The sequence below is a fragment of the Oryctolagus cuniculus genome, chromosome 8 (genome assembly GCF_964237555.1).
Source record: "Oryctolagus cuniculus chromosome 8, mOryCun1.1, whole genome shotgun sequence".
NCBI lineage: Eukaryota > Metazoa > Chordata > Mammalia > Lagomorpha > Leporidae > Oryctolagus > Oryctolagus cuniculus.
In genome coordinates, this window is record NC_091439.1 from 85,610,096 (window position 1) to 85,635,447 (window position 25,352).

General features: G+C 40.1%; 1 protein-coding gene across 3 annotated transcripts; it reads right to left on the reverse strand.

The window, feature by feature from the left end:
- Positions 1–2,825: 2,825 nt before the first annotated feature.
- Positions 2,826–22,944, reverse strand: FGF5 (fibroblast growth factor 5). Of its 3 annotated transcripts, XM_008267686.4 has the most exons (3): positions 22,329–22,944; positions 14,372–14,475; positions 2,826–3,854 (listed from the first exon to the last, which is right to left on the reverse strand). In XM_008267686.4, exons 1-3 carry the CDS (start codon positions 22,678–22,680, stop codon positions 3,507–3,509), a joined length of 804 nt encoding a protein of 267 aa, XP_008265908.2. In that variant the 5' UTR covers positions 22,681–22,944; the 3' UTR covers positions 2,826–3,506. The 3 variants fall into 3 exon arrangements, with proteins under 3 accessions (XP_008265908.2, XP_008265909.2, XP_051675614.1); XM_008267687.4 differs by lacking the exon at positions 14,372–14,475; XM_051819654.2 differs by lacking the exons at positions 2,826–3,854; positions 14,372–14,475 and adding an exon at positions 17,709–20,808 and having other exon boundaries at positions 22,329–22,813.
- Between the last annotated feature and the right edge of the window lie 2,408 nt (positions 22,945–25,352).

A 25,352-nucleotide genomic window follows, 5' to 3' on the forward strand; every position in this document is an offset into this window, starting at 1 on the left:
GCATGATGTTTAAATGTCCAAATGCCTCCTCACCCAGCTCAGGTTGAGTTCTAGTCCCTTTCCTCCCTGATACTTCTGAATAGGACAAAAAGTGAGAGGGAGAACATTACTGCTCATGCTTCCATATATGAGAAGCCTATTTAAAATACCGGCCAGTATAATTGGATGACCATTACAAGAAAAAAATAACTGAGCCATGATCATTTAACTAAAAGTTCCTTCTTTCAAAATCTTTTTTTAAAAAAATTGACCTAAAAATAGATTTTCTTTAATCAGAAGTTAGATGCAGCAATGAAGTAAATCTAAACAGGGTATAGAATTCCCTGAACAAGTTATTTTGGCTTGCTTCCCATTGGAGCAATGCCTACAATTCTGTTTTTATTTTTAAATTAGCTCTATAGGCAATTTGCTGCAATTTTTAAAATAGTGTCTGAATTCAAATTTTGGTGAATTCAGTATTTTTGTCATTGAAAATGTGAGAAGTCACAGCTTAATCCCTGTCTCCCTTGGAAGTACAAAAATGTTAATCATTAAAAAAAACTTCAGTTTTCTATTTCAAGATCCATTGTACTTTGTAGAAAATTTACCTAACAGATTGATGGTGTTTCATCTTTAGTTATAAGATATAAAAGCATCCAAGATTAGATATGTGAGTGTGAGTGTGTGCATAAAATTTGGAAGTAACTTTTATTGTCACATAATTTTGAACTTCAGGACCACTATAACTCTGCTAAGGATAATTTACATACACCCATACTCCCCAGTTAGTTTCTTTAGAAGGAAGTGAAGGTGGACTTTGTGAGTAAATGCCATGCTGTTATTACATATTATTGGAAGCATCAATTTATCACAATAAATGTTCCAAAGAGTATCTTAAATTAAATATAGTACTATTGATAAACCTGAAATGTCAGTCTGAGAATGTCATCATCCAACTTCTAGGCATCTTAGGTTTTTAAATATTAATGTAAAATTAATTTTTTTAGATTAACCTAATCAAGATTAAACAACTCTGGTGTTAGGTGGATATAGTTGCTTAAAAAGAATAAAAAACTAATAAAAAACTATGTAGGCAAAAACTCTCTGAGAAAGTTGAACATATTAATAAGGAGTTATATTTATACATGTTTTCCATACATGAGTTAATTTAACTAATTTAGGTAACTTCATACTTCACCGAGCATTAATTAAATGCAATTGTATATGACCAGTAATCTAAAGATAAGTGTAATTTAAATTTTTTAAAATTTTAATCTGGCTTTAAGTTTTAAAATCAACAAGTCCTGACTTACAAAATATATATGGTAGCTTTCGCACTTTAACCTTCATATACGAATCAAATCAAACTAGGAATACAAGATAAGCAATTACTGTTTAATCAAACTACGAGCATTTTTTAGCCTATACAATATATGTGTTAATTTAGTTTGCTATTAATCATTAGTATCCCCTTCCTTGTCTATTTAGGGACACGTTTGCTTACTAGTCTCCTGCTTTGCAACTTAAAATTTTCATGAATACTGTGAGCTTGATATACAGTGTACAATTCTTAACAATAGGTGAAAATTAACAACAGCAGTGTTTTTAACTTTACACTGTGTATGTGCCAGTTCATTAGAGTTCAAAATATCTTTGTTTGCAAAATGTCACAATTTCATTTAATCCAGGAATATCTTAAAGTATAAATTAAAGCTTTTGCCACATTTCATTTTACACTTTTGAAAAATCATGTATTAAGTGCAAACAGTGTTAAATCAGACTAATGACTTTATAATAAAATAATATACTAGAGTAAATGAATGAAGTTTTGTGGGTGGATTTTTTAATATACTATATATAATATATACCAGTATAGTTTGTTCTCACTTAAAAAAAAGAAATCCGCTTATATGATAGTATGTTCAATTTTGATAAAATTTCCACTTTGCATTTGTGCATCAAAATAAACTGTACTTTGTTTTAAGAAAAAAACATTTATCAGTATTCTTTAAACATGCTTAAATGTGAACCACACGCTATGAGCTCATTTGCTTTTACTATGAGAGACATACTTCTAACCTTTAGCTATACCTCTTTATTGCCACATTTCTGAATATAAGATTGACATTTGTATTTCGAAAAACTCCATAAAAACAATTACCCAAGAAAATAAATTTCTCAAATTTTTAAGTTGAAATTTTCTGATTTATGTCCAGCATTCAGTATTTGGGTTGAGAATGAAGTAACATTTTCTACTCATCAAGTTCTCAAATTAAGTATCCCAGACCACAAGGCCAGCTGTTAAAAATATACATCAGAAACTTTGCCTGGAAAAGGGCAGATGTATGCACTGGATCAGTTACCTTTAGGGTGAGAAGCTCAAAGGGTGCTTGACTGAGCAATAAGGATATTTTGGACAATGGGATGTGACACGGATAACTGTTGAGCGATTCATCTCCTTCAGTTCTCTAAGTGGTTATTCCCTGCGGATCTACACAGCATAGACAGCAGAGGGTCACAGAAGTATTTTTAAGCACTCGGATTTCATAGTGTATGCTTGATGGACAGAATAAAATGCCTTCCTCCAGCTGTTCAAGAATGAGGGCAAGGGGGAGATAAAACGAGAAGTGAAGGCAGGACAGAATTAGTTCTCCATAAATGCTGCGAACTTAGGATCCTTGCACCTCTAATCCTGTTCCTTACCTCCCACTCCCCATTCTAGCAAAACACCCTTATTTGTTCTCCTTACTTCTAACCCTTTCTAGCCCAGCAACCAGAGGAGTAGGTTTCCACTGAATGTCGTGAAGTCACACACACATACACACAAATCCAAACCGAGCCTTTGGTGCTGTGGAAGAGAATTTAAACATTTAAAAAAATGCAGAACTAAACTTACATTATCTGAGGTAAGGCTAAAAAAAAGACGATAAAAAATAGTTCAGTGAATAGAAAAATGCAAAAGAAATCTACATGTTAGAAATAGGCTACAAACACATTTATAATTCATAAACAGCATTAAAATGGTTGTTTACGTCATATTAATTAAAACAATAAAAGTAAGAAAATATGCTCAATGCCGAGGTACTTTTTAAGAAAAAAAACAAAAAAACAAAAAAAAATAAAGTTAATAAAATATTTTTTCTGCATCAAAATATTCTTTAAAAATCAAAAATAAAAATGCATTCATGTGTGTTCTTTCAGGTTGATTGAAAAAGTCAGAAAAAATACACAGTCCGGGCTATTTGACTTTCTGAAAATGCAGAATTCTAAATACCCCCTAAGCATAAAGCAGAAGGCTTTATGTCTCACGGAACTGATGCAGTGTGCTCCTGTATTGGAACAAAGAATTCCAGTTCCATTCCTATCCAAAAACATTTTTGTTTCAGTCAAACTGAAACAAATGACCTGATTTCAATACATCGTAAAGACAGCCAAGGCTGCGTCCACAACTCTTCCTTCAGAACTCTGAAGACACCTATGGAAACTCCTGAGGGGAAAGAAGGTTTCTCACAAGGCCAAGGTGAAGATCATCCAAAGCGAAACTTGAGTCTGTATTTCACTGTGTTGGGACTTCTCCGAGGTGCAGAAAGGGGAACCTTTGGCTTGATAGGGTTGGGCGGCTTTTTCTTTTCAGGAACAGTAACAGTAAAGGAAAGTTCTGGCTGCTCCGACTGCTTGAATCTTGGTAGAAAATGGGTAGAGACGTGCTGAGGTTTGACCCGTGGGCTGCAGCCTCGCTTTGCTTTCCCTCGTTTGTTCAAGGCCACATACCACTCCCGCCCTGTTCTCTCCGTTCTGTGTATTGCTGAGGCGTAGGTATTATAGCTGTTCTCTTGAAATCGCTCCCTGAACTTGCAGTCATCTGTAAACTTGGCCTAGAGGAGGCAAAAAGAGGAAAGGTAAGTTGTGGTAATATTTTCAAGCATGTAATAAAATGAAATCTTGTAAGAAGAAAAACAAACAAACGAATTCTATTGATCCTTGTCCCCTTGCTCTATTCTCCTTTACAAAGACCTATTTGCTTCTTTTAAGCTTTGTTTCTAGATTCTGACTTTACTCATCTTTGTAAGCACTGACTTCTGTTCACTAGGTGCTTGGTGACATACTGTTAAATCAGATACAAATGATAAGTGAAACTCAACACACTTAATACTGTGACTGCTTTTAAATTTGTGGTTAAAATATTTTAACGTAAGATATTTTTTCTCCTAAGCTATCAAGAAAATACATAGAACTATATTACCAAAAAAAAAAAAAAAAAAACCTCACTTGTCTGATAAGCTATCAATTTGTATTCAGAGAAATGGGGTCAGATGATTCCTTTAAAACAAGCATACATTCTGCAATGTTATCAGTGTGATACATGCTGCTGAGCGAGGGGGTAGCATATGGCCCTATTAATATTGCATGTGTTTTAGAAAAAAATGTATCCTCACATGTGTGATACAGGAGAGTATATTTGATGCCAAGAAGAAAAAAGTCATTGGAGTCACTAGCAACACTTCCGCTAGACTCACATCTCACACACACACACACACACACACACACACATACACACACAATATCTACCCTTGAAATGCTCACAGAATAGTGGAAGTGCAAAGACATCCATCATGGTGACACTTGATAAATGGGGTCATGACAGCATATGGAGAGGGTACATCTTATGAAGATGCAGGTAGCAGGGATGAGGGCAGAAAAGTCTTCCTGGAAAAGCAGACATTTGGCTCCTCTGCTACAATTAGACACTGGGGAGGCAGGTGAACTGAGACAGGGTTTTCAGAGAGCAGGAACAGCATGTTCAAAGATCAGCATGGCACTTTGGAATACTCATAAGGAGTTGAGTGTGACTTCACTTAGTGTACTTGGGAAAAGTAGTAAGAGATGAGGCTGACAAATAGATCAATGCCAGTTCTGAAAGAGCTAAGTTTGCCACGCAGAGGAACTCTGAGGGAATATGGCGTGCAGGAAGGAGGCAAGAGTGCAGTCAGACATGTGATCAAATACCCATTCTGCCAACTGGGCCCTTAGCTTTAGGCTCTGTATCTGCAAGCCATATACCCATAGGGCTACTGTGAGAATTAACTTACTTTACTACAAAAAGGATTTGTAGCTTTCATCAAACAGAAACAAGTCCATATTCCCCAAGAAATTAAGAATTTCTGTACTAATCTGGATTACCAGGTTTCCCAATTTCAGGGAGCAGCATTTTCATAGAATTCCTGGGCATGGGACTATCAAATATTTGTCCTCTCTGTATAAAAACATGAAAATTTGTGTAACTTTCTTATCAGACAAGAGGTTCTATCCTGGAATTAAAAAGACCTTTTCTCCCATTGCTTTTTCGAATAATGCCAGACTTCTCTCTGCAATAAACATCATACCGCTTTAAAGTCTGAATGCTGTGCGGCAATCTACGTAGACCCACTGTTGAAATCAACACGCGAGCGTTGACTTGTGCAAGGTCCCCACAGTGTCAGAGGCAACCGGCATCAGAGCGTTTCCCGGCAGCACACTTGCCTCACGTACAACAGCTTGTCCGAGTGACTCACATTTAGCACAGTTCAGTCAATAAAGCTCTGTGTTTGGTGCTACACAGCTAAGTATGCAGACCCTTCACAAGTCCACCGGTGGGTCTGGAGGTCTGATCTTGAGCAGCCTGGAGGCAGTGTTTTAAGGAACCATAGCTTTGTGTGGAGTTCCTGACATCCTGTCTTACTACTTGTCAGCCTGTGGGCCATCAGTGCTGTGCTCACATCACTTTAGAAAATCACCCAGTCGTTGTTAGCATTTTGTATTAAAAAGACTCTCCTACAAGTTAAACATAGATTTGTGTACAGCTTGCTTAGTTTTTTAAAGGGTTTTCCACTTCATTAGGTAATCCCAAAGTTTTACTTTTAAAGTAAAAGCTATAGCCATCTGGAAAAGCATTTTAGAAAGGATAGTCAGGTACATTTACCATCCCTCAGACTGTGCTTTCATAAAATACAACTGAATAACATTTTCAAATATATATAATATACTATACCATCACCTGATTTCTACCTCTGTCTTAAAAAAAAGCAGCAGTGACTACTCTGTGCAATTTGACGTACTGGGTTTTTAAATGCATTGCATTATTTAACCTTTCATTGTCCGTGAAAGCACAAAAGAAAATCAAGCACATGTCATTTTTAAACTGAAGTGGCTGACAGGCACTTGGGTGCGTGCGCACACACACACATTCACAAACACTGTGACATACTTAAAAAAAAAATGGTATCCATTCTAAGAGTCTTTCTCATGGGTGAAAATCCACCCTCTCCACTACCTAAAATCATTCAATGTAAAAACTTTCTCCTTTCCTCCTCCAGATTCATATTCTAAAGTTCCTTTTTAAGAGGACTCTAGAGCTTTCCAAAGTCACCTAACTGTGAAACAGGGTACAAAGTCTGGAAGTTCCGAATACTCACACAGATCACACAGTCCCTCAGCCATTCCAAATTCTCCATTAAAACAAGAATAAAGGCAGTCAGACTGTTTTGGCTTTCTTAATTGAGTTCTAACTTAATGTTTTGTCTGAAAAAATTATTCCAGCCATGACAAAACAAAATCACTTGAAAGAACATTTCAGTGGATTTTTTCATCAGCAGATCCAGTTTCTTCTTGAAGGATCAATTGCTCCTGTGAGTATTCCCAGCGTTGCTCTGATAAGACAGTGATCCTGAGCCGCATGCTGTTGCACCTGCTGTCATGCACAGAGCATCTCTACACAGACAGCTCTTAGCTACAGGTAATAAAATATACACACTAGGGGCTGACGTTGTGGTGCAGTGCGATAAACCGCCAGCCAGAGGTACCGGTATCCCATATGGGTGCTGGGTCAACTCCTGGCTTCTCCACTTACAATCCAGCTCCTTGCTAATGTGCCTGGGAAAGCAGCAGAAAATGGCCCAAGTACTTGGGCCCCTGCCACCTTCATGGGAAACCATGAGGTTCCAGGCTCCTAGCTTCAGCCTGGTCATTTGGGGAATGAATCAGAGGATGGAAGATCTCTTTCTCTCTCTGTCTCTCCTGTTCTCTCTGTAACTGTGCCTTTCAAATAAACAAAAAAAGTTTAAAAAATAAAATGAAGTATATACAGTAGACAATTTTGGATAATACATTTTCCGGGCTAATTTTCATTTTTAAAATCTCTTCTACTTATAAGAAATGCTTTGAAAAAAATACAGACTTTTTAAGTAACAGAACTGCATTATTTCTCTAGAAAAGTGAGGTTGATGTACAGAAGTTTTCTAGGTAAAGAATGAAGGAGGAAAGTGAGTCAGCTCTCCAAAAACCTATTGAAGTTAGTGCCCTATCATTTAACTGCCTTCCCATCATGGGTCACATAACAAAAGCTATCATTTAAATGTCTGAAAAAAAAAACTGTCCTTGTTTTAAATTCAGCTTTTCAATAGTTTACTCAACAGATGTCCATTGTCACATACCAGACCCTGCACCACTTTCACCAAGAAATAAGCCCAGTCCTGCCCTTGTCCTGGGTTGACTTGGATTACCTGTGATTTTTCGCTTTAATTTCTCCTTCAACTTGCAAGTGTTAAAACAAGTGTTACATTCAACCAGCCATAAATGTAGAATTAAAATGAAATACTCAAATTAGCTAATTCTAGTATATTCCTAATAGGCAAAGCAAACAAAACTTAAAAAAATAAAACTATTTTTTTTTTGCTTAAATATCCAGATTAGTTCAAGGAGAGGAAATACATAGCTATTAAGGGAAATAAGAACTTTCATCAGAAAAACATACACATGATTCTACTCATCTCTTATCACAGCAACAATTACAATGGATGTTTCAAGGACGGGCAAATTCAATTCAATTCAAATACAGCAAAACTTCAACTGCAATATTCCACAAAAGAATAATTCTGACAAATTAGAATTAAACAGCAGTTCACTTAAACCAAATAGAACATACTTTCTAACATAAAATTATTAAAAACCTCTCCAAAGTCTCTTAACATAGGTTTGTCCCTTAGTAAATATCATGCCCTGTGATGACTGACGATCTTGTAGGAAATGAATTGAAGCTATCCACCAGTACAAATTCTCCTTATGCTCAACTATAGAACTAAATGTACAGTGCAGCAAAGGTATAGAGATGGGAGTGAATTTCAACTGACATTGGTATAAGCCTTGGATATTTGTGAGTTATTTAATCAATCTTAATTATCTATTTCATTTTTTTCACTGACTTCCCTCTTGCTTCTGAAATTTTTTATAAAGTTGAACATAATTAAGCAACCTCTGTAAGTGAAATGGTATGACAGACTGTCATGAAACAATTAGAGATTAAAATGTGCTCTAAGTAAGTTTCCTTGCTCTGTGCATCTCTACCTCTAGTCTCTACCTCCTAGTGCTACGTGGTTCCCATTCCTACCTGCACCAATGGGGCTGTCTAGGACAGAAACTGTAAGCCCAGGCAACTTTGGATCACTGTGCCCTAGGGCAGGGCAACATGTTTACAGAGGGGTCGCCTTTCACTCTCCGCCAGATAAGTGGTCAGTGGCAGTGATGCCATGCTATCTCAGACCATGGCCGTATTCGCTGCACAGCACTGGACATTGACTATTCTGTAACTCAGTTCTTCCGACAAGCAACCAAGGAACAATACAAGGTAGGTTTAATAATAATCAACTTTGGGTAATGTAATAATAAACATCAAACACAGAATATTGCTTCCTAACTTCATGAGCGGGCTTCAAATTACTTGGAGATCCCGTTTCAAATGCAGACTGCGCAGAGCTTATCTCCAGATGTTGTGCTTTACTGAGTCTGAGGTGAGACGCTGGACTTTGTCATTAACCAGCATCTCATGTGATTTTGATGCAGGTGAGGTAAGGACCACATCAGGAGAAACATGGCAGAAGACAGGGGCTTGCTTTCTAATGCCTTTAATTAAAGACTCCCAAACTTGGTTATTAAATGCTACTGTGTGTCAAGTGGTTTACATATACTACTTAATTCTCACAGTAACTCCATGACCTCTGTTGGGATACTGGTATCTTTCCCATCAAAGAAGTAAATAAAATGATCCATTTAAAAGCCCCACATTTATCAACTGCCAAGCTGGATCTGAGACTTCAATCTCATTTTCTGACTCCCAGATTAAAGCTCTTTCCACGACACAAACCAAGGCTATCTACCAGGCTTTTATATTCTTACTAGCTCTGAAGTGGTTCACGTTACAATACTGATGAACAGGGAGTGCCACCCGCCAAACCATCTCAGAAATACGACATCTTCACCTGAAGCTACATCGCACCCAGATTTCCTCAAGAACACAGGCCCTTCTATCCAGGCTCACATGAGACAAAATTAAGTGGAAATTCTTTCACTGCAAAGGCAGAGCCCTGAACCCATCTTCAGCCTTGAAATGCCAGACAGTCAACTTGGCTGTGTACATTGAAACTCTTAGAGAGAAAGGGCAGTTTCTATTCTCAAGTCTTGATGCAGTTCATGGTCTTCACTGGCAGAGTGGAGCTTAGCAAGTTACATGATGATGAGCATTGCTCAAGCCTCCGTTCCCCTCTTCAGTAAACATGCCCACTTTAGGGGCTTCTGGCTCCTCCTCCCTCTGCCCCCAGCACAGGAAGTCCAGTCCCGACTCCCATCCCCGGAGCCAGCTGGCACCCTCTGAACCAGGAGAGAAGGACGTTCTTAGTCCTTGCTTAGGGCTGACCAAGCACACATTCCATGCCTGTTTCGTAAACTCTGCAATTAGCTTTCCTTCCAAACATGATCCCCTAAAACCCCGAGAAACAAAAATAATTCCACCGCATGCTTCTCTCCGAATCTTTAAAGTAAGCTCACATGTTTTTCCCAATAGACAACAACAAGCTATCGATATTTTATTAAAAGACTGAAGAACACATGATAATCACCTCAGAGGATTTCTTTCTTTTTTTTCCTTGGGGGCGGGGGGAGTAAGATGGACAATAAGGCTCTGAAAGAATTATAAGATTTTTCTTACCATATCAGATTTTTGCCTCATTTGGAACCTGAACTTGGGAATTTTGCTTTCAAATGAGTTCACTTGGGAAAAAGCAAACGCCATGGATAAGGGACTACTGTATGTAGAAAAAGTCTGTTCCGAGGAAAAAGTGGTGAATGAGAAATAGGGTTTGAGGCTGGTGTAAATAACTGAAAGGTCACAGCTGTCCAACCCCAAAATCAGAAAGCAAGACATTGGGGGTCATCAAACAGCTGCCAGGGAGCAAATTCAGGAAGATCCCTTTAAAAAGTGAGCGCCACTACTTCCCAGGCACTGCTCTGAGTGTTCTGCGTGTGCTATCCCATTACTCTCATAATGGATCATTACTTTAGTTCTCCTCCTACCCCTTTATAGCTGATAAAACCAAGGAATCAAAAGATTAGGTAAATGGTGCAGTCAGCATTTTGGGCTGGCGGTAGATTCTAACTCTTATCTTCAACTCCAGGGCTCTTGCTCTCACATCTGGACCCACGTCCAATCCACCAGGAAGGGTGCTCTGCAGGATTTTCAATAAAGACACCCAACCCTAGAAAGGAGCCCAGACAGAAAGGCAGACAGAGAAGGGTGCTCCGGCTCCGATGTCCTTCAGCACGGGCATGCGTTGAAGGGGAGGCCACTGCAGTGGCTCTGACTAACCCTTGCGGATCTCTGGGATGCAATTACCTCCTCCTACTCTCGATTCTAGACACCTTTCCATGAGAAGACTACACAGCTTCATCCTGTAAAGAATCTGAGGAAGACCTGCGTGCTAGGAATTCGGCTGCATAGTAGAATAGGAGTGCAGGAGTAAGGTTTGAAGGCCAGTTGCATGTGGACGAGGGGCTTTGAGGCTGGGATGAGTGCAGGAAGCTCTGCACTTTAGGTGGTCAAAGTTTAAACAAAACTTCTTTTATAGAATTAACAAACTAAGCAGAGAAATGAAGTCAGAATCAATATTGCCCAAATCTAACCACTCTGGGCGGCTGCTTCAGTTTGCCTTCTTTGTGTGCACTGACAATGAAACATTTACTAAATGAAGACTTCTGTGAACAAAACAAATGTCTTTTGTTTTGAAAGTTCATCTTCAGAGGGGTTCCCTACGCGACTCCCCACCACTTTGAATAAGCAACAGTTGTGAAAGTCTGTGATAAGTTCTGTGGCTCACACATCCCCCTCCAATCTAGAATCTGAAAGCAAGTACTGGAGACACAGAGGTAGAAGGGGGGTGGGGGGACAGTGCAAAACAGTGCTTTGAATCAGAGGGAGAGAGAGCAAGGGAGTTCAGGGAGGGAGGGAAATAGAGTGAGGGAGAACTAGAAACCACATAAAAGTTAAATTTGCAACTTGAACTACAAATCTAAAATTCCCCGTTTATTTAGCTACTCAATAGGATGCTTCAACTATCCTAAGGATGTGCCACAGTGTTGTTTTTACTTACAACATGACAATACCATTAAATCATGCACTTATTAATTCTATAAAATAATAAGCAAAAACAGTATAATAGATTGCAAGCTATGCTTAACATATCTTCTTCTAAGCTAACATTTATCAACCAAGCAATATGCTGTTTAAAGAGAAAGAAGGAAAATTTTAAAAGAATATAGTTCCTGCCCAATCACTTGTTAACACTGTAACCTTAGGAAAATAACTTATCTCTGAGACTCTTTCCTCACCTCATTATCTATTGAGATACTGTGAACAAGAGAGGCCCTAAAGAACTAAGAAAGCACACTGTATCTCCCTAGTAACTTATTTTTAGTAGTCTGAATGTTACTAAAAAGTCAACCTGAAAATCTACAATTATCCATGAAGATTTCTCAATATGGGGGGGCGGTATTTTCCCCAGAATTATATGAACACTTTGCATTTTTAGTTCACACTTACTTAGTACACAGAAGCCTAATGGTGCTGTTCAAATGCCTCTGCACAATCTCTATCTTAAAGCAACTCACAAATTATACCTCAAATCCTGATCCTGTAGGAGTTTTTAACCCTCATGGTGATGATGCTATTTTCTAAACATCAAAACTAAATGAAACAATTATATTTAAAGTACAAGAACAATTTTTAACAGGCTTAACTAGAAACTGAAAGCAGGAAAGAAACCAGCTAGGCATAAAACTGATAATTGCTAGGATTAATACTATTTCTAAATTCAACTTCTTCAAAAATAAACCACTTTATAATTTAGTTAGATTTCCGCCCAGAGAAAAGTGCTAATAAAAGCTCAGATAAGGGAAAGTAGGCTTGGACAATTGGTTTAAAGGGAATCCACCTAATCACAGGGCTTAATTTTTTATCTACAATTCAGCCCAAAGTCATCAGAATGACTTTTATATCAAAGAGCTTCAGTGAGTGACAAGAGCAAGGCTTGCTTTGTACTGTTTGAAAGTCATTATTCCATGAAATAACTTTAGCCTGCCAAGATGAGGAAGAATAACAGATGCTGTTTTTGCATTATCTGCATGATTTCGGCCAGCCATCCGTAGACATTTGGGTCAAATTTCTAGAAATTTGTTACTTGCATTTGACAGAGGAATCATGTATCCTAACCTCTCAGCTTGACCTTTCTCATTGGCATCCATTTATAATACTTTGCTTTCTGTGGCAATTATCCTTAAACTCATGCAAGTTCAGCATGTTTTTTTTGCCTGGGCTAAATAAGAATACTTGAAAAGTCAAAATTTTCATGCCGAACAAAAAAAAAAATTAAGAGAAAGTTTCTTTACATGCATTGTGCATTATTGTGTTCTAGTATTTTGAAGATATTCCAATCTTTTGCAACCTTAAAGACAGAGGAAAAGGTATCCGGTTTAGATGTGTTTAGTCATTGTTTTCTATCTTGTATGTGGATTTCTAATCAAAAGCTATTTGAGTAGAATAAAATGTCTTACTTTTTCATACTAATACAGAATTTTGTCCCTTAAAATAAATAAATGAAAAATAAAACAGCAATTACTTTATGAATACTATATTATAGCTTGCTCAAATAAAACTTCTTTGGGGTGCTGTTTCAGTGTAATAGCTCAGAAAATGAAATAGGTAAATTGTTTTATAATTCCTGAAATGAGTGATTTAAGAGTTCAGCAAAGGTTTTTCCATTTATCTTAATAGACTCAGAGTTTAGTAGATTATTATATTTGTTATATTTATTTTGTTACCATGTAATAATATGCAATGTTAATTGAGCACTTATAATGTACCAAATTTAGACAATGCTTCACATGTATCATCTCATTTAATCCTCAGATAACTACAGAAATTACTTGAATTCTTCCATCTCCACAAAAGGTAATAACAAATCACTTTTAGATGCCAAGGGAAGGAATACTGTAAAAGTCTTACATATTGAGCCAAGAAGAATTTTCTTTCAATCTTTAAAGTCCTATAAACTGAAAATTATAAGTAATAAGTTACAACAGATTATGCTTTTAATTAAAACTTCCCATATACTTTGAAAATTGGAAAAGTGATATTTTGTCACTTTGTTTATTAAAAACTAAAGTGAATAATGATTAGAGGAGTAAATTTAAAGAATAATTGATTTTTAAAATGACTGTGGAGAAACTTATACACAGTATAACAATGAAAACTTATACACAGTATAACAATGAAAAGGCACAAATCACTTTTAAGTACCGTGCTTGCATAAGATGATCACAAATAAATAGAATGTATGAGTGGGAAGACTAAGTTAAACACACTTTATTCTCTTTAAAATGTCTTAGTACTTCCCAGGCAATGGATATTTTCATAACAAAGCAAATAAATTAATAATTGATTAATGATTACAAAATGTATGTTATCTGAAAAAATTGTCCAAAATGCAAAATTAATCTTTATAGTATTAAGAAGTAATTATTTTTGTTGTGACAAAAATGCAGGATAAAAATTCATCAAATAGTATTTCTTTTCAATTTTGATTCTTACTCTCACCTTAGATAATTCACGTTAATATAAAACTATGTTATGTTATTTAGATATAGTTTTTAAATTAAATAAGAACCTCATCTACTAAACACAGATACCAGCACAAAACATTAAAAATGCTATATAATAATTCTCCTTACTTGGATCTTTCTGGGAAATAAATGGTGACAGCCACTTTGAAAATGCAATTTCCAAGTACACTTACCCTTAAGACTTTTTGTAGATTCTACCAAACCTTTTCAACCACATAAAACATTCAAATGATTACTTACAGAAACATACATGATTCTCTTAGTTATACGTAAATACAGTTTTATCAAACAATTAAGTTCTCTGGGCAAATTGTCTGTCTTGTCTACTAATTTGAAAAAAATCACTTCATTCAATTCTACAAATGTAAAATCTCTGTAACACCTTTAACAAATATAAAGGGATTCTACTTACACTTGCATGGAGTTTTCCTTTTTTTGACATCGCTAAAAATTTGTTGCTGAAAACTCCTCGTATTCCTACAATCCCCTGAGACACAGCAAATATTTCCAAAATACCTAGGATGACAGAAATCCCAAAATAAAACACAGACTCTTCTATGTATCATTGTGAAGAATTAAATTTCTACATAGATTTTCCCACTCTTTTTTACTGTGATTTAAAAAATAGTTATATTCTTGTTTTTGTGACATTATTTGCACAGAATACCATTCAAGTATTTATTTAAAATGATTAATTTCAAGATTCAAAATAGTGATTCTGCTGGATTAGTAATGCTTATTTTTCTCTGTAAATAATAAATAAATTTCAGTAAACAATATCTGACAATAGAATTTTTCAATTTCTAAAGAAGTTGAAAAGATTTCTTTCTCTGGTGTCTTTCAGAATAATTATTCATTTTTTATGTATAAAAGTACATAAAGTCTGTACTCAAGACTAGTATAAACCATTCAAAAGCCTGGAAAATAATTTATATTTAAATAAATCAAATCTATTCTCTAGTCATCATGATTATAAGGGTACAAATAAATATATACCCTATTCAATCACTTAGTAAGCAGCTCTTACAAAGACTGTACATGACAAGATACTGAATGCATTACGAATAGCTTGGGTTTATTGGCTCAAGGAAGTGTTTAATGGACTATGCTTCAAAACATCCTGCATTTTGAATCTTTCCTGGAAAATTTAATGAGCTATTTTATTACATTATTGTTTACATATTGTATTTCATGGTTAGCACTATGAAGTCAATATCCCTCTACAGTAACTTCAAAGTCCACATCCACTATATGAAGAGAATTACAGACCACAGCACAAAGTATGTTAAGAAGATAAAATTCTTATCTGCATATAATTGGAAAGCCTACCTCTTTTTCATGAACTCATATGTAATGTTACACAAACAGGAGGAAAGCATAATATTAATTAGTTGAAAACATGAAATTGTCTTTAACAAATAAAAGAAAGAAAAACACAGGAATATATTTGCTAGAGCTGAAAATGCACCTGTCCTGGAAAGGAACGAAGGGAGAACAGAGAGAGGGGAAGAGAACAATCCACCATTTCAATGAATCGTTTTCTGAGCATGTACGCTAATTAGTGTACCTCAACAGGACTGTGCTGAATAGAGAACTTCACTAGATTTCGGAAAATAGAAGCTGACTTCCCCTGCAGTATTTGAAGTATGCGTAAAATTATTCAATTTATTAAAAGACTATTGTAAATAGATATATGGCACATATTAACACATAAACATGAGTAACTTTATTGAGCACTTACATTGCACCAGTCTAAGTTAATACCTCTAATCGCAGCAAATAGTGCTAGTTATTTATTTTAACTTAGTTTCTTAAAAAAAAAAAAAAAAACTAGATCAGAAACTTCATGAGGAAAAAGGGAGAGTTGAACAAATATTTTGTTGTTGATGTTGTAAACATTTTTAGTTCAGAGTAAATAAACCACATCTCAGGGAAACTGCACCTACCAATTTATTAATGGATGTTTCTTTAGAATGAAAAGAAATCACCTAAAAGCTTTTAGAAAGTAACTACCTTTCTTTTAGAAACTGCTAAAGAAACTGCTGTCCCATAAATCCTTTCCTTCAGAATGTCTTCAAAGTGCTATTTGTAATAGATTTTACTATAAAAGTTATTTGTGTTACCCGCCCGGAGGTTTAGAAGCATTACCGTTTTATCAACTAGTAAGGAAGCATACAAAACACTTTGAAGTTCACTACATTAGCAATATGTAACATGCACTAATTGTATTAATAAAGCATGGCCAGAATACCTGACACAAAGTTCTATTTCTATCAGAATCACAGAACTGAGAACATCATTAATTATTTTTCATGTTTTGGAGATAGGTAAGGTGAGTGTGAATACTACATAAATGTGTGTGTTCAAAAATGAGGAAAGGAGAGCATGAGAAATCAAGTATGTGTGGATAGATTTAAGTGGGACAATATGAAGTTCGCACATATACCCCAGTTTATTCATGGCCCTATCTTGTTGTAGGTCTCTTTTTATTCCATTCTCTAGAAAATTACCTGGTTTTGTAAATGGAAGTCTGTTGTATATCAAGGAAAAAAATACACAGTAGCATTAAAGATAAAATTCCTACAAGTATATGTGTTTGTAGGCTAAATTTTAAGAGACTGACATAGCAGAGCTTTATAAATCCTTGGTTAATGGAAATACTACAAAATTTTGTCTAAGTAAGCTGTTGGTTTCTAACAACCTACATATTCTATTTTTTATTTGCTTACAGCGATCTATTCTTAGCCACAGTGGGAGACACGAAACTCAGGTTTGTTTATTCTTAATATGCGTTTTTAAGAAAGACCCATTTTGGAAGGGGGGGGGCAGCCTTGTAGCACAGCTGATTAAGCGGCTGCTTGCAATGCCAATACCCCATATCGGACTGCCAGTTCCAGCCACAGCTGCTCTGCTTCTCATCCAGCCTCCTGTCAATGCTCTGGGAAGGCAATGAATAATGGCCCAAGTGTTTGAGCCTCTGCCACCCAAGTGGGGGACCCAGATTGAGTTCTTGGTTCCGGCTTTGGCCTGGCGCAACTCTGGCTGTTGTGGCCATTTGTGAAGTGAACCAGCAGATGGAAGACCTTTCTCTGTCTCTCCCACTGTCTATAACTTTGCTTCTCAAGTAGATATTCAACAAATATACATATAATAAAAAGGAAAGTGGCTTTATCACAGATGGAGCTGCAGCGATTTAATTACACGCCACTGCCATCATACTGGAGGGGTTGGTGAGTGATCCTGAACACAAGTGTGGTGATGTTTAGCGCTGTGACAGGCGGTGGCTGAGTTGCAAAAATGGACTCATGCTTTTTATGAGCTGTGGGATGAAGCAATTCATGTAGGTGAAGGGAGGTTTCCGTGTGATCTCGCATTGGTGGTGGACATTACCAATATCAATACTAGCAACTGGTGAAGCGCACCTCACCAAATGGCAGTTCTTCTAAGTTGAGGATTTTGTATGGTCTTCAAAATATGTTATAAATACCCAAATGACCCTTGGTAGAAGAAAAGTTTTTTCCATACTGTTTTAAATAAAGCTGTTCAATTTGTAAAAAAAAAAAAAAAAAAAAAAACTCTCCTTCTCTGATGCTCTGCCTTTCAAATAAAAATAAATAAATCTTTTTTTAAAAAAAAGAACCATTTTAACCCATTTAACTTATATCTCAACACAATGTACATTCTCCATGTATATATTATGTAGAATTAGCATTGTAATAAATTTTAAAGAGTTGGAATATGAAAAAATGTTAGAGTACTATCATTTTATTATGTACTGTGTGGTTTCTTTTCTTGTAACTATCAGTAAAAAATGATGTATGAGACTAATTTTTTTTAAACTTTAAGAAAATTACATTTTGCTGAAAGCTTTAAAATATACTTTTATACAATACTCTTCAATTTTATGAAGAACACACAGGAAAAAAGGTTATATTAAATGAAAAAAATATTTTTCACATAGGCAACTTTGGTATTGACCTTCCAAATATAATCGATATAATTATGAGCTAATATTGAGAACCATATTAAGTCCATATTTGCCAAAGTAATATCAGCAGGGATTTCACAAATGTCTTAATTTCTAAAATTTCAAAGCAAATTCTACAAAATTCACAATTCTACAAACTGCACATTCTCCCCAAGAGTTCACAAGTCTATTGGTTTTATTATGCCAAATCCAGTAACTCATTAAAAAATTCTAAATAATATTATAAACTCATGTACATAAGTCACACATAAATATCAGAAAACATCTTTTCTAACATAGATTTTTAAAAATTTTAATATTATCCTGACTCTTATCATTAGGAGTCAGGGACAATAAATTTGATGGAAACTTAAAGTTCCCTTTCTGGATGCTAAAATGGCATCTCTAACCAAGATTATGGAAGGTCAAGTTTGTCTTCCAGATCACAGATAGTCAATGACTGTTCAACTGGATTGCCTTCTTCCATCCTCTGACTACCTCTGCTTTCCCTTGTCAGGAGCCCCCCACGCCCACATCTCTGAACACATGTATAGTACCTTCCTTCTGTGGTGGTCCACTCCCGCTTAGGGGCATGAGGAAGGCTCAGTATAAATTAATTCACATTAAGATGCTAGTGACAGCAAGTTCTCTTACCTCAGGTGTTCACGTTTAAGGGCATCAAAAGAAGAGGGCATTGCCTGACAAAAGGAAGTATTCTCTTTTGATAGAATTTCAGGGCTGATATCAAATTTGAAGGAACAAGGCTTTCTTCCTTTCTTCGTGTCTTTCAGATGCTACACACCCTGTATAATGCACTTACTTGTGAGGATGGTTGTACATTGTGAAGCACATTGACTTCACTAAGAGAGCATAGTCCTCTGCAGGCTCTATTGTCCGTGGCTGATACAGACACACAGACATCTCCCTTTTCTTGGTGAATAAAATGTGGAAAAATACAGATATTCTAATTATTCAGAAGCTTTCAGCAACCCATCTGAAAATTCCCAAAGAAAAATAATGTAAAACTAAAGTCTCTCTACTTGCATCCACACACCAAGAAACGCACAATGCGGAGTCTTGAAATAGCCACTTCAGCCAGGATCACTGATTAATTTTGTAACAGAAAAATTCCACTTGAGCTATTCTACACAGCAGATACAGATTCAGATTTATTTAGGCTTGGGGGACTGTCTAATGGTTCTGCATGACACCAAAATTAATACTGAATTCAGGTTTTTTTTTAATTAGTAAAATTGAGGGTTTTGTCAACATATATGATTGGAATATTCATACTTTATGTGAAGACATAGCCTTGGACTTTTTTTTCCCTAAATTGACAATCACTTGATAGCTTTTCCTCCAATAGCTCAAGACCAATCAACAGAAGTATTGTAACAAAATGGAACTTCAAAGTATATGATTTCAAACAAGCCCTTTGTTTCTGTGCAATAGTTGGATCTTATCTCTCGTGTCTGCTTGCTTCCTCTTTCCCCAGAATTTCTTTCTAATAGGTATTTACTTGAAATGAGCTTGATTCTATTTCTTGTCTTCAAAATTTATAAAAACTTTTATGGAAGAAACTAAGAATACACAACTAGTACACTTAAACTATACAAATTATGTTTCAAAGCCTCAGCCAGAGTGTGCTTCTGATGGTGAATCTAGAAAATGTTCACAATTTACAAACTTATTTAATGTCAAATGATAACTGTCAGACATTTAACTAAGCTAACAGACAAATCTTACACAACCTGAGTTTAGAAGAACCTGTTAGGAAGGCGTTCATGGCACAGCTTTGACTTTCTGTCTGAAGTAGCTAGTTTATAACAAAAAGAACACAAGTTTTCTATCATTGCTAACTCACAGACAACAGACTCAGTTCTTGAGGTCAAACTGAGGTATCCTTTCTGATCCCTGACCCAGCTCCCTACTGTGAGACTTAGACAAATGTTTCCTCATGTACCCCTAACAGTCCGTGATGAACACAGGCAGTGTACATACATGTCAGGAAACCATGCAGTGCTGTTTTCTGAGGTAAATGACTAACTGTGCAGGTCACAGCCTTCTGTTCCTGCCGCATAGCTGCCGAGGGCAGTCACCCATCGGAAATTTCCGAATTACATGCCATCCTACCAAACATCAGACACTCCATAAATACTTCATCAATCAGTGATAGTAACATTTCAGGAAGTAGTTACTAGACACTCCGGACATCTTAAAGCAGAAAATCACTATGATTATTTGAATATTTGAGTTGTATCTCCCATGTGAACATCTCTAGAAGGCAACACCACCACCACCATCATCACCACCAACAACAACAATAGCTAGCCCAAAAGTACCAAAATACCACGCTCACTGCAAGTTACATAGCAGGAATAAATGACATAATGAGTGAACGAAAACAAGTCTTGTAAAAGACACAGATTAAACGCTGAAAGGCCGTTGTGTACCAGAATACATTAGGAAAGAGTTAAATGTTCATGTACACACTCTTCAGGAAACATCTCTGTGTCTTTGTAGATAGCTTTAAACTTAGAGTTCAAATGAGCTGTGCTATGGAAATAATAGACACCGAACAACATCTTCTTCAGCTGAATTTAATCTGTTCTCATTTTATTTCAGTTGTTTTTCCACGCCTTGCCAACTAGCAAGGCCTAAGCTGCAAAAATCCTTGTCTCTTGCCATGTCTTTGTGGAGAGAGGATGGGTATCTGGGGGTGAAGCTTGCTTGCACGCCCAGAGCCACCGCAGACAAAGTCTTTCAGCCTCCACAACTCCAATCTGTGCTTGCAGCCTGCTAATTCGGGGTCTTCCCTTGGGCACACGTAAGTCATCCTCCCTTAGTGCTGGTTTCCCGGGTAAACCAGAGCGCAGCAAAGTCTGTAAGGGAGGAGGGACGATTGCTCAAAGTGAGACCAAGTTCCGTGGGACAAAGCGAGGAAGTATGAAAGGTGCCCCGAAATCTTAGAAAATCCTTCTTTCTCCAGCAGGCTCTGCACCGTCGACGGTGGGAAACTGCTTGATAACAGTGAAATGAACTCTAAAGCACTGGAAGCGGCTACTCCAAGGATGCGTGTGGGAGGCTGGGGGAGGGCACGGGGGCGCTCTCTCGGTTTGGGCGATCCAGGCCACCGCTGCGCTCAGCCGGCTGGAGCCGCGACAGCCAGGAAACCCGGACCCGCTCGGTGACCAACGCGAAACGCCGCGCCCGGCAGCCAGCTCACCGACGTGCGCACCTCCGAACCGGTTCCAGAGGCCGCTGCCAGACTGTCAGCCCAGCGCTGGTGCCCACGCACCACCCATTCTAGGGTAAAAAGGAGTCTGATGGCCCGTGGGGTGGAGCAAGTCAGGTACACCTGGGAGCCAGCAGGCCGACTCTCCCGGGCCATGCAGCCGGTGCGCAGCTGTCTCTCCCGCTAGGTTTCCGCCCTACCTGGCTATCTCAGGGGTCCGCGCTGTGGCTTTTTGCAGTGGACTAACTCCGGCTGGAAGAGCGATCTGTTCCTACTGAGGAAGAGCCCTAGACAGACCGCCGCAGGGCCCCACGCAGCCCCACTGTCACCTGTCCCCTCCTCTGGCGAAAGTGGTAAGCGAACAGGAGGAGCGGCTGCAGTGGGGGAAACGCAGATGGAATACAAGGGAAGAGATGAGAAAGGAGGAAGCCAGCACTAATGACGGGATCAGAAAGGAAAGCTAAAACTTGTTTTGTTTTCTAAATCCCACACAATTTGTATCCCTACCAAATTGGACTTAGTCCATGTTTCCTTTGGAATAAAGGGCTTTTCCCTAGTTATCCTCACTGGCCACTGTCCTATCACGGTGTTGCTCTGGTCTCAAGGCACACAACGCAATGTAGCTCTCCCCTCAGGTACAGATATACTCCTTGTATCTGTGTATACGGTGTGCACATGCACACCGTACACACGTGTGCACACAATATACCTAGCAGATTTACATATATTCACATACATAGCCAGTATTAATGGGGGGGGAGTGTTATCGCAGCTGTTGGAGGGGGGCAGTACTTAAAATTTCATTCTTCTAGAAAGAAGCACAACTTTAGCTCCAGGGAGGCAGAAGGGATGCACTTTGATGCCTAATGGAAAGTGCCAGTCTAGTGCATAAGCAGAAGGTAAACAGAAATTGTAGCAGGCGAAAGAGAGAGCTTTCTGGTTCTTCTGGCATGGCTGGAGGCTCGTCTTTGGCGCCAGGGCATACTGCCTGGGCACCAGCCTCTGAGTGATCTGCGCCTCGGCCATTCCTCCTGCCCACGAAAGGGGTGCGTGTGTACGCGCCGCGCCGAAGAGATGCCAGTCTTCCCCGTCCGCCCGCCCACCCGCCCGGCGGCTTCCCGGACCAGCAGGGTCCCAGAAGGGACCGTAGGGGCGCAAGCAACTTACTTAACATATTGGCTTCGTGGGAGCCATTGACTTTGCCATCCGGGTAGATCTGCAGATGGAAACCGATGCCTACTCTGCAGTACAGGCTGCCGGTCCGGCGCCCCGAGGGGCTCCACTGAAAACTGCTCTGCTCCAAGCCGCTGCCTTGGCTGCCCAGAGAAGCCGCGGGGGCGGACGAGGCAGAGGAAGACGAGGTGCTACCGGCGCTCCGGCTGCTGCTGGAGCCTCCCAGGTTCCTGTCGGCGGCAGCGGGTCCGGGTTGCCCTTTGGGGGCGAGGCGCTTCTCCCCGTGAGCCCAGGCGCTGAAGATCAGGTGGCTGAAGAAGAGGAGGAGGAGGAAGGACAAGCTCATTCTTCCAGCCGCGGGGGTCCTAAGTGCATCTTGTAGGGCTGCTTCTGGGCTCCGTAGCCCCCGCGCGGCTGCGTGCCTCTGGCGCTGCCCCCCTCGCCGCACCGGGTGGACATAGCCCCAGGGGAAGAGAGAGGGAGAAGGGGAGAGAGCCGGAGGCCACTCGAGCGGATCTCGGCGCTGGCACCGGGATATTTATAACGCCAGTGATCTCACTGCTCGGTGCACGCCTGCGAAGCTTCCCCTCACCCGCCGCTTTGTGTACTCACTGGCCGGTGCGGGGAGGGAGCCTAGCCGTCTCGGGGGCGGGGGGTGTGAAGGAGGGAGGAGATGGGAGAGAGAGAGAGTGTGGGAGGAGAGGCCGGGCTGACGGGAGCTGCACCCCGGACGCTGGGTGCGCCCACACCACGGCCACGCACCCCAGCAGTTCTCACGCGCCGCGCGCTGCCCCCGCCCCCGCCAGGGCCGGCGTCGCGCGGACTTGCGCTCTGCGCGCCGCGGAGGCTGCAACGTGGAAATGGGTTCCCCACCTGGCCCACCTCGACGGCACACCTGCGGCCTGGCGGATCACTCCCACCGGCCCCGGCCCTGATTGCCAGGTTCTCCTCCTCCGTTTGCTCGGCAGACCCTCAACCAGCTGAATCCCCACCCACTCTGGGAATCCTTGCGAGCGCGCATCCCGTCTGGAGACCCCCAGCGCTCGCAGCGCCGTCGGCGGGAGCCACGCGGGGATTAGCTGCCCAACTTGGGAAGGCTTTGGTGTGATGCGGTTGGGGCGAAAGGCTGGTTTCAGCTAAGGAATGGGTTTATCCAGCCTTCTGAAAGCCACCCTGAGTCGTCCTGCCAACGCAACTCTCGGTCGCGCTGAACGTTTCTCCCGGTTTGATTTCCTTCTGGCGAGTTCTCAGGGTGTGTTGCGGCCGCCAGACACCCACGCTCGGACCCAGGCAAGAGTGGCTGGGGCCGGGCACCAGCACATGTGACTGACTGCCCAGTTGTCCTCTCTCGCCCCAGGATTCTCTCAGCAGGAAGGATTAGCTAACGGCTCGCTTCAGCTTACTCGGAGCTGCCGGAGCTGCCGTGGCTGAAGGTCCGACCCTAATGAATGATTAATGGCGCGCCCGCTGGATTTCAACCTCAGGAAATCTGAGAAGGAGAATTTCTCTGCACAATGCGCCGACGGTTATTTATCTGAGAAATATACCTGACGTGCATTCTTGGAATACTTCTGTCTGAAAGCATAGTGCAAGCTTTAAACTAAGCCCTGATATATTATTCATTGGTCATTTTAATGAAAAGCCAGTGATACTGACCCATAAGGTCAATTCACATAAGCCAAGCTGGATGCCAAGATAGGGGCCTTATCCATTATTGAATACCCATGTCAGGTTCCTATCTCAATAATGAAAAGCATATTAAAAGCAGGTAGATTTTTCAGGATTGGAAGTCTTCCACCGACAGAGTACTTAAGATCAAGGTAGCGGTAAAACAGAAAGTCACTGGAGCAGTGCAGTGAAGCCGCTATGGGAGAGCTATTGTCCAGGGCTGACCACTCTGATGCTCTAAGCTGTGGCTTCGGGTTTAACTGAAGTGGGGCGGCAGGTGTATACAAGGGAACCCTACACAGGGACATTGCGAACAGTCACAGGGTCCCTCAGGCCAGTCCACTCGGCTGACGAAGTCACCTGTTTCTGGAGTCAGTGGTTGTAGAGTGCTGAACTTGGGCACAGGATGTTGAACTTATGCCTTCCCTAGGTGATGCCCTGTGTGTGCAACAAAGCTCTGGGGATTTCAGGCACGCGAACGCTGCTGGATGCAGTCTACTGCCTGAGCTGAAAGGGACAAAGATTTTCCAAAATGAATCCAAAGCTTGTTTCTCCCCCTCTGCCTTCCAAGAAGTCAGAATGAGTCTCGCTGCAGAGGCATGATCAACACCTTCTCTACAGCTCTCTCTGCCTCCAGAGGCTGGGAGGGATCTGGGGCCCAGTTTTCAGAGCTGAGGAATCAGCTGCTTGTCTCCTCTCCTTTCCCCCAGTTTCTGGAGTCCCCCACCCCGACCCCGCAGTGAAACAATCGTTTTTGTGTTCCTCTGGTGAGCTTGAGATCACACCCCTGTATAGGGAATGACCCAGGAAGGCCAAGACAGCTGCTTGGGCTCTATTCTACCTCAGCCTAGAGCATGGCAAAATGCACTCTTCTTGAATTAAGGGCCCAGGAGATGGGAGGGGTTTTCACTAGCAGTAGACAAGTGGCCAGCATTGTGGACAATGATTAAGTTTGGCAAACCAAATCTCAACTTTCAACTCTGTTCTGTACTAACGGGAGGGGGAGTGGATTGCATGTATAGGAAGGCACACTTAGAACAGAATCCTCACTGGTGAGTATAAACAAACAGGGTGGATGCCAATAAACTTTTACAGTTTATCACAAGAGGCTTGAACTCATGTTGGAATCATTTAGAAAGACCTACGCACATCTGAACAGTGAGCTGGGAAGCCAGCAGCATGCTGGTTCCAAGAACCCAGCTGCCAGGTCCTCTCCCTTGGCAGCACAAAGAGAGGAACAGGTCACCCTGCAGTCCCTGCTGCCCGACCCCGCCTGCATCTTGCCTCACTTGTGAGCGGCGGGTCTCCACCACCTCGCTGGTGTTCATGGCAAATGTGTGGCCTGAAAAA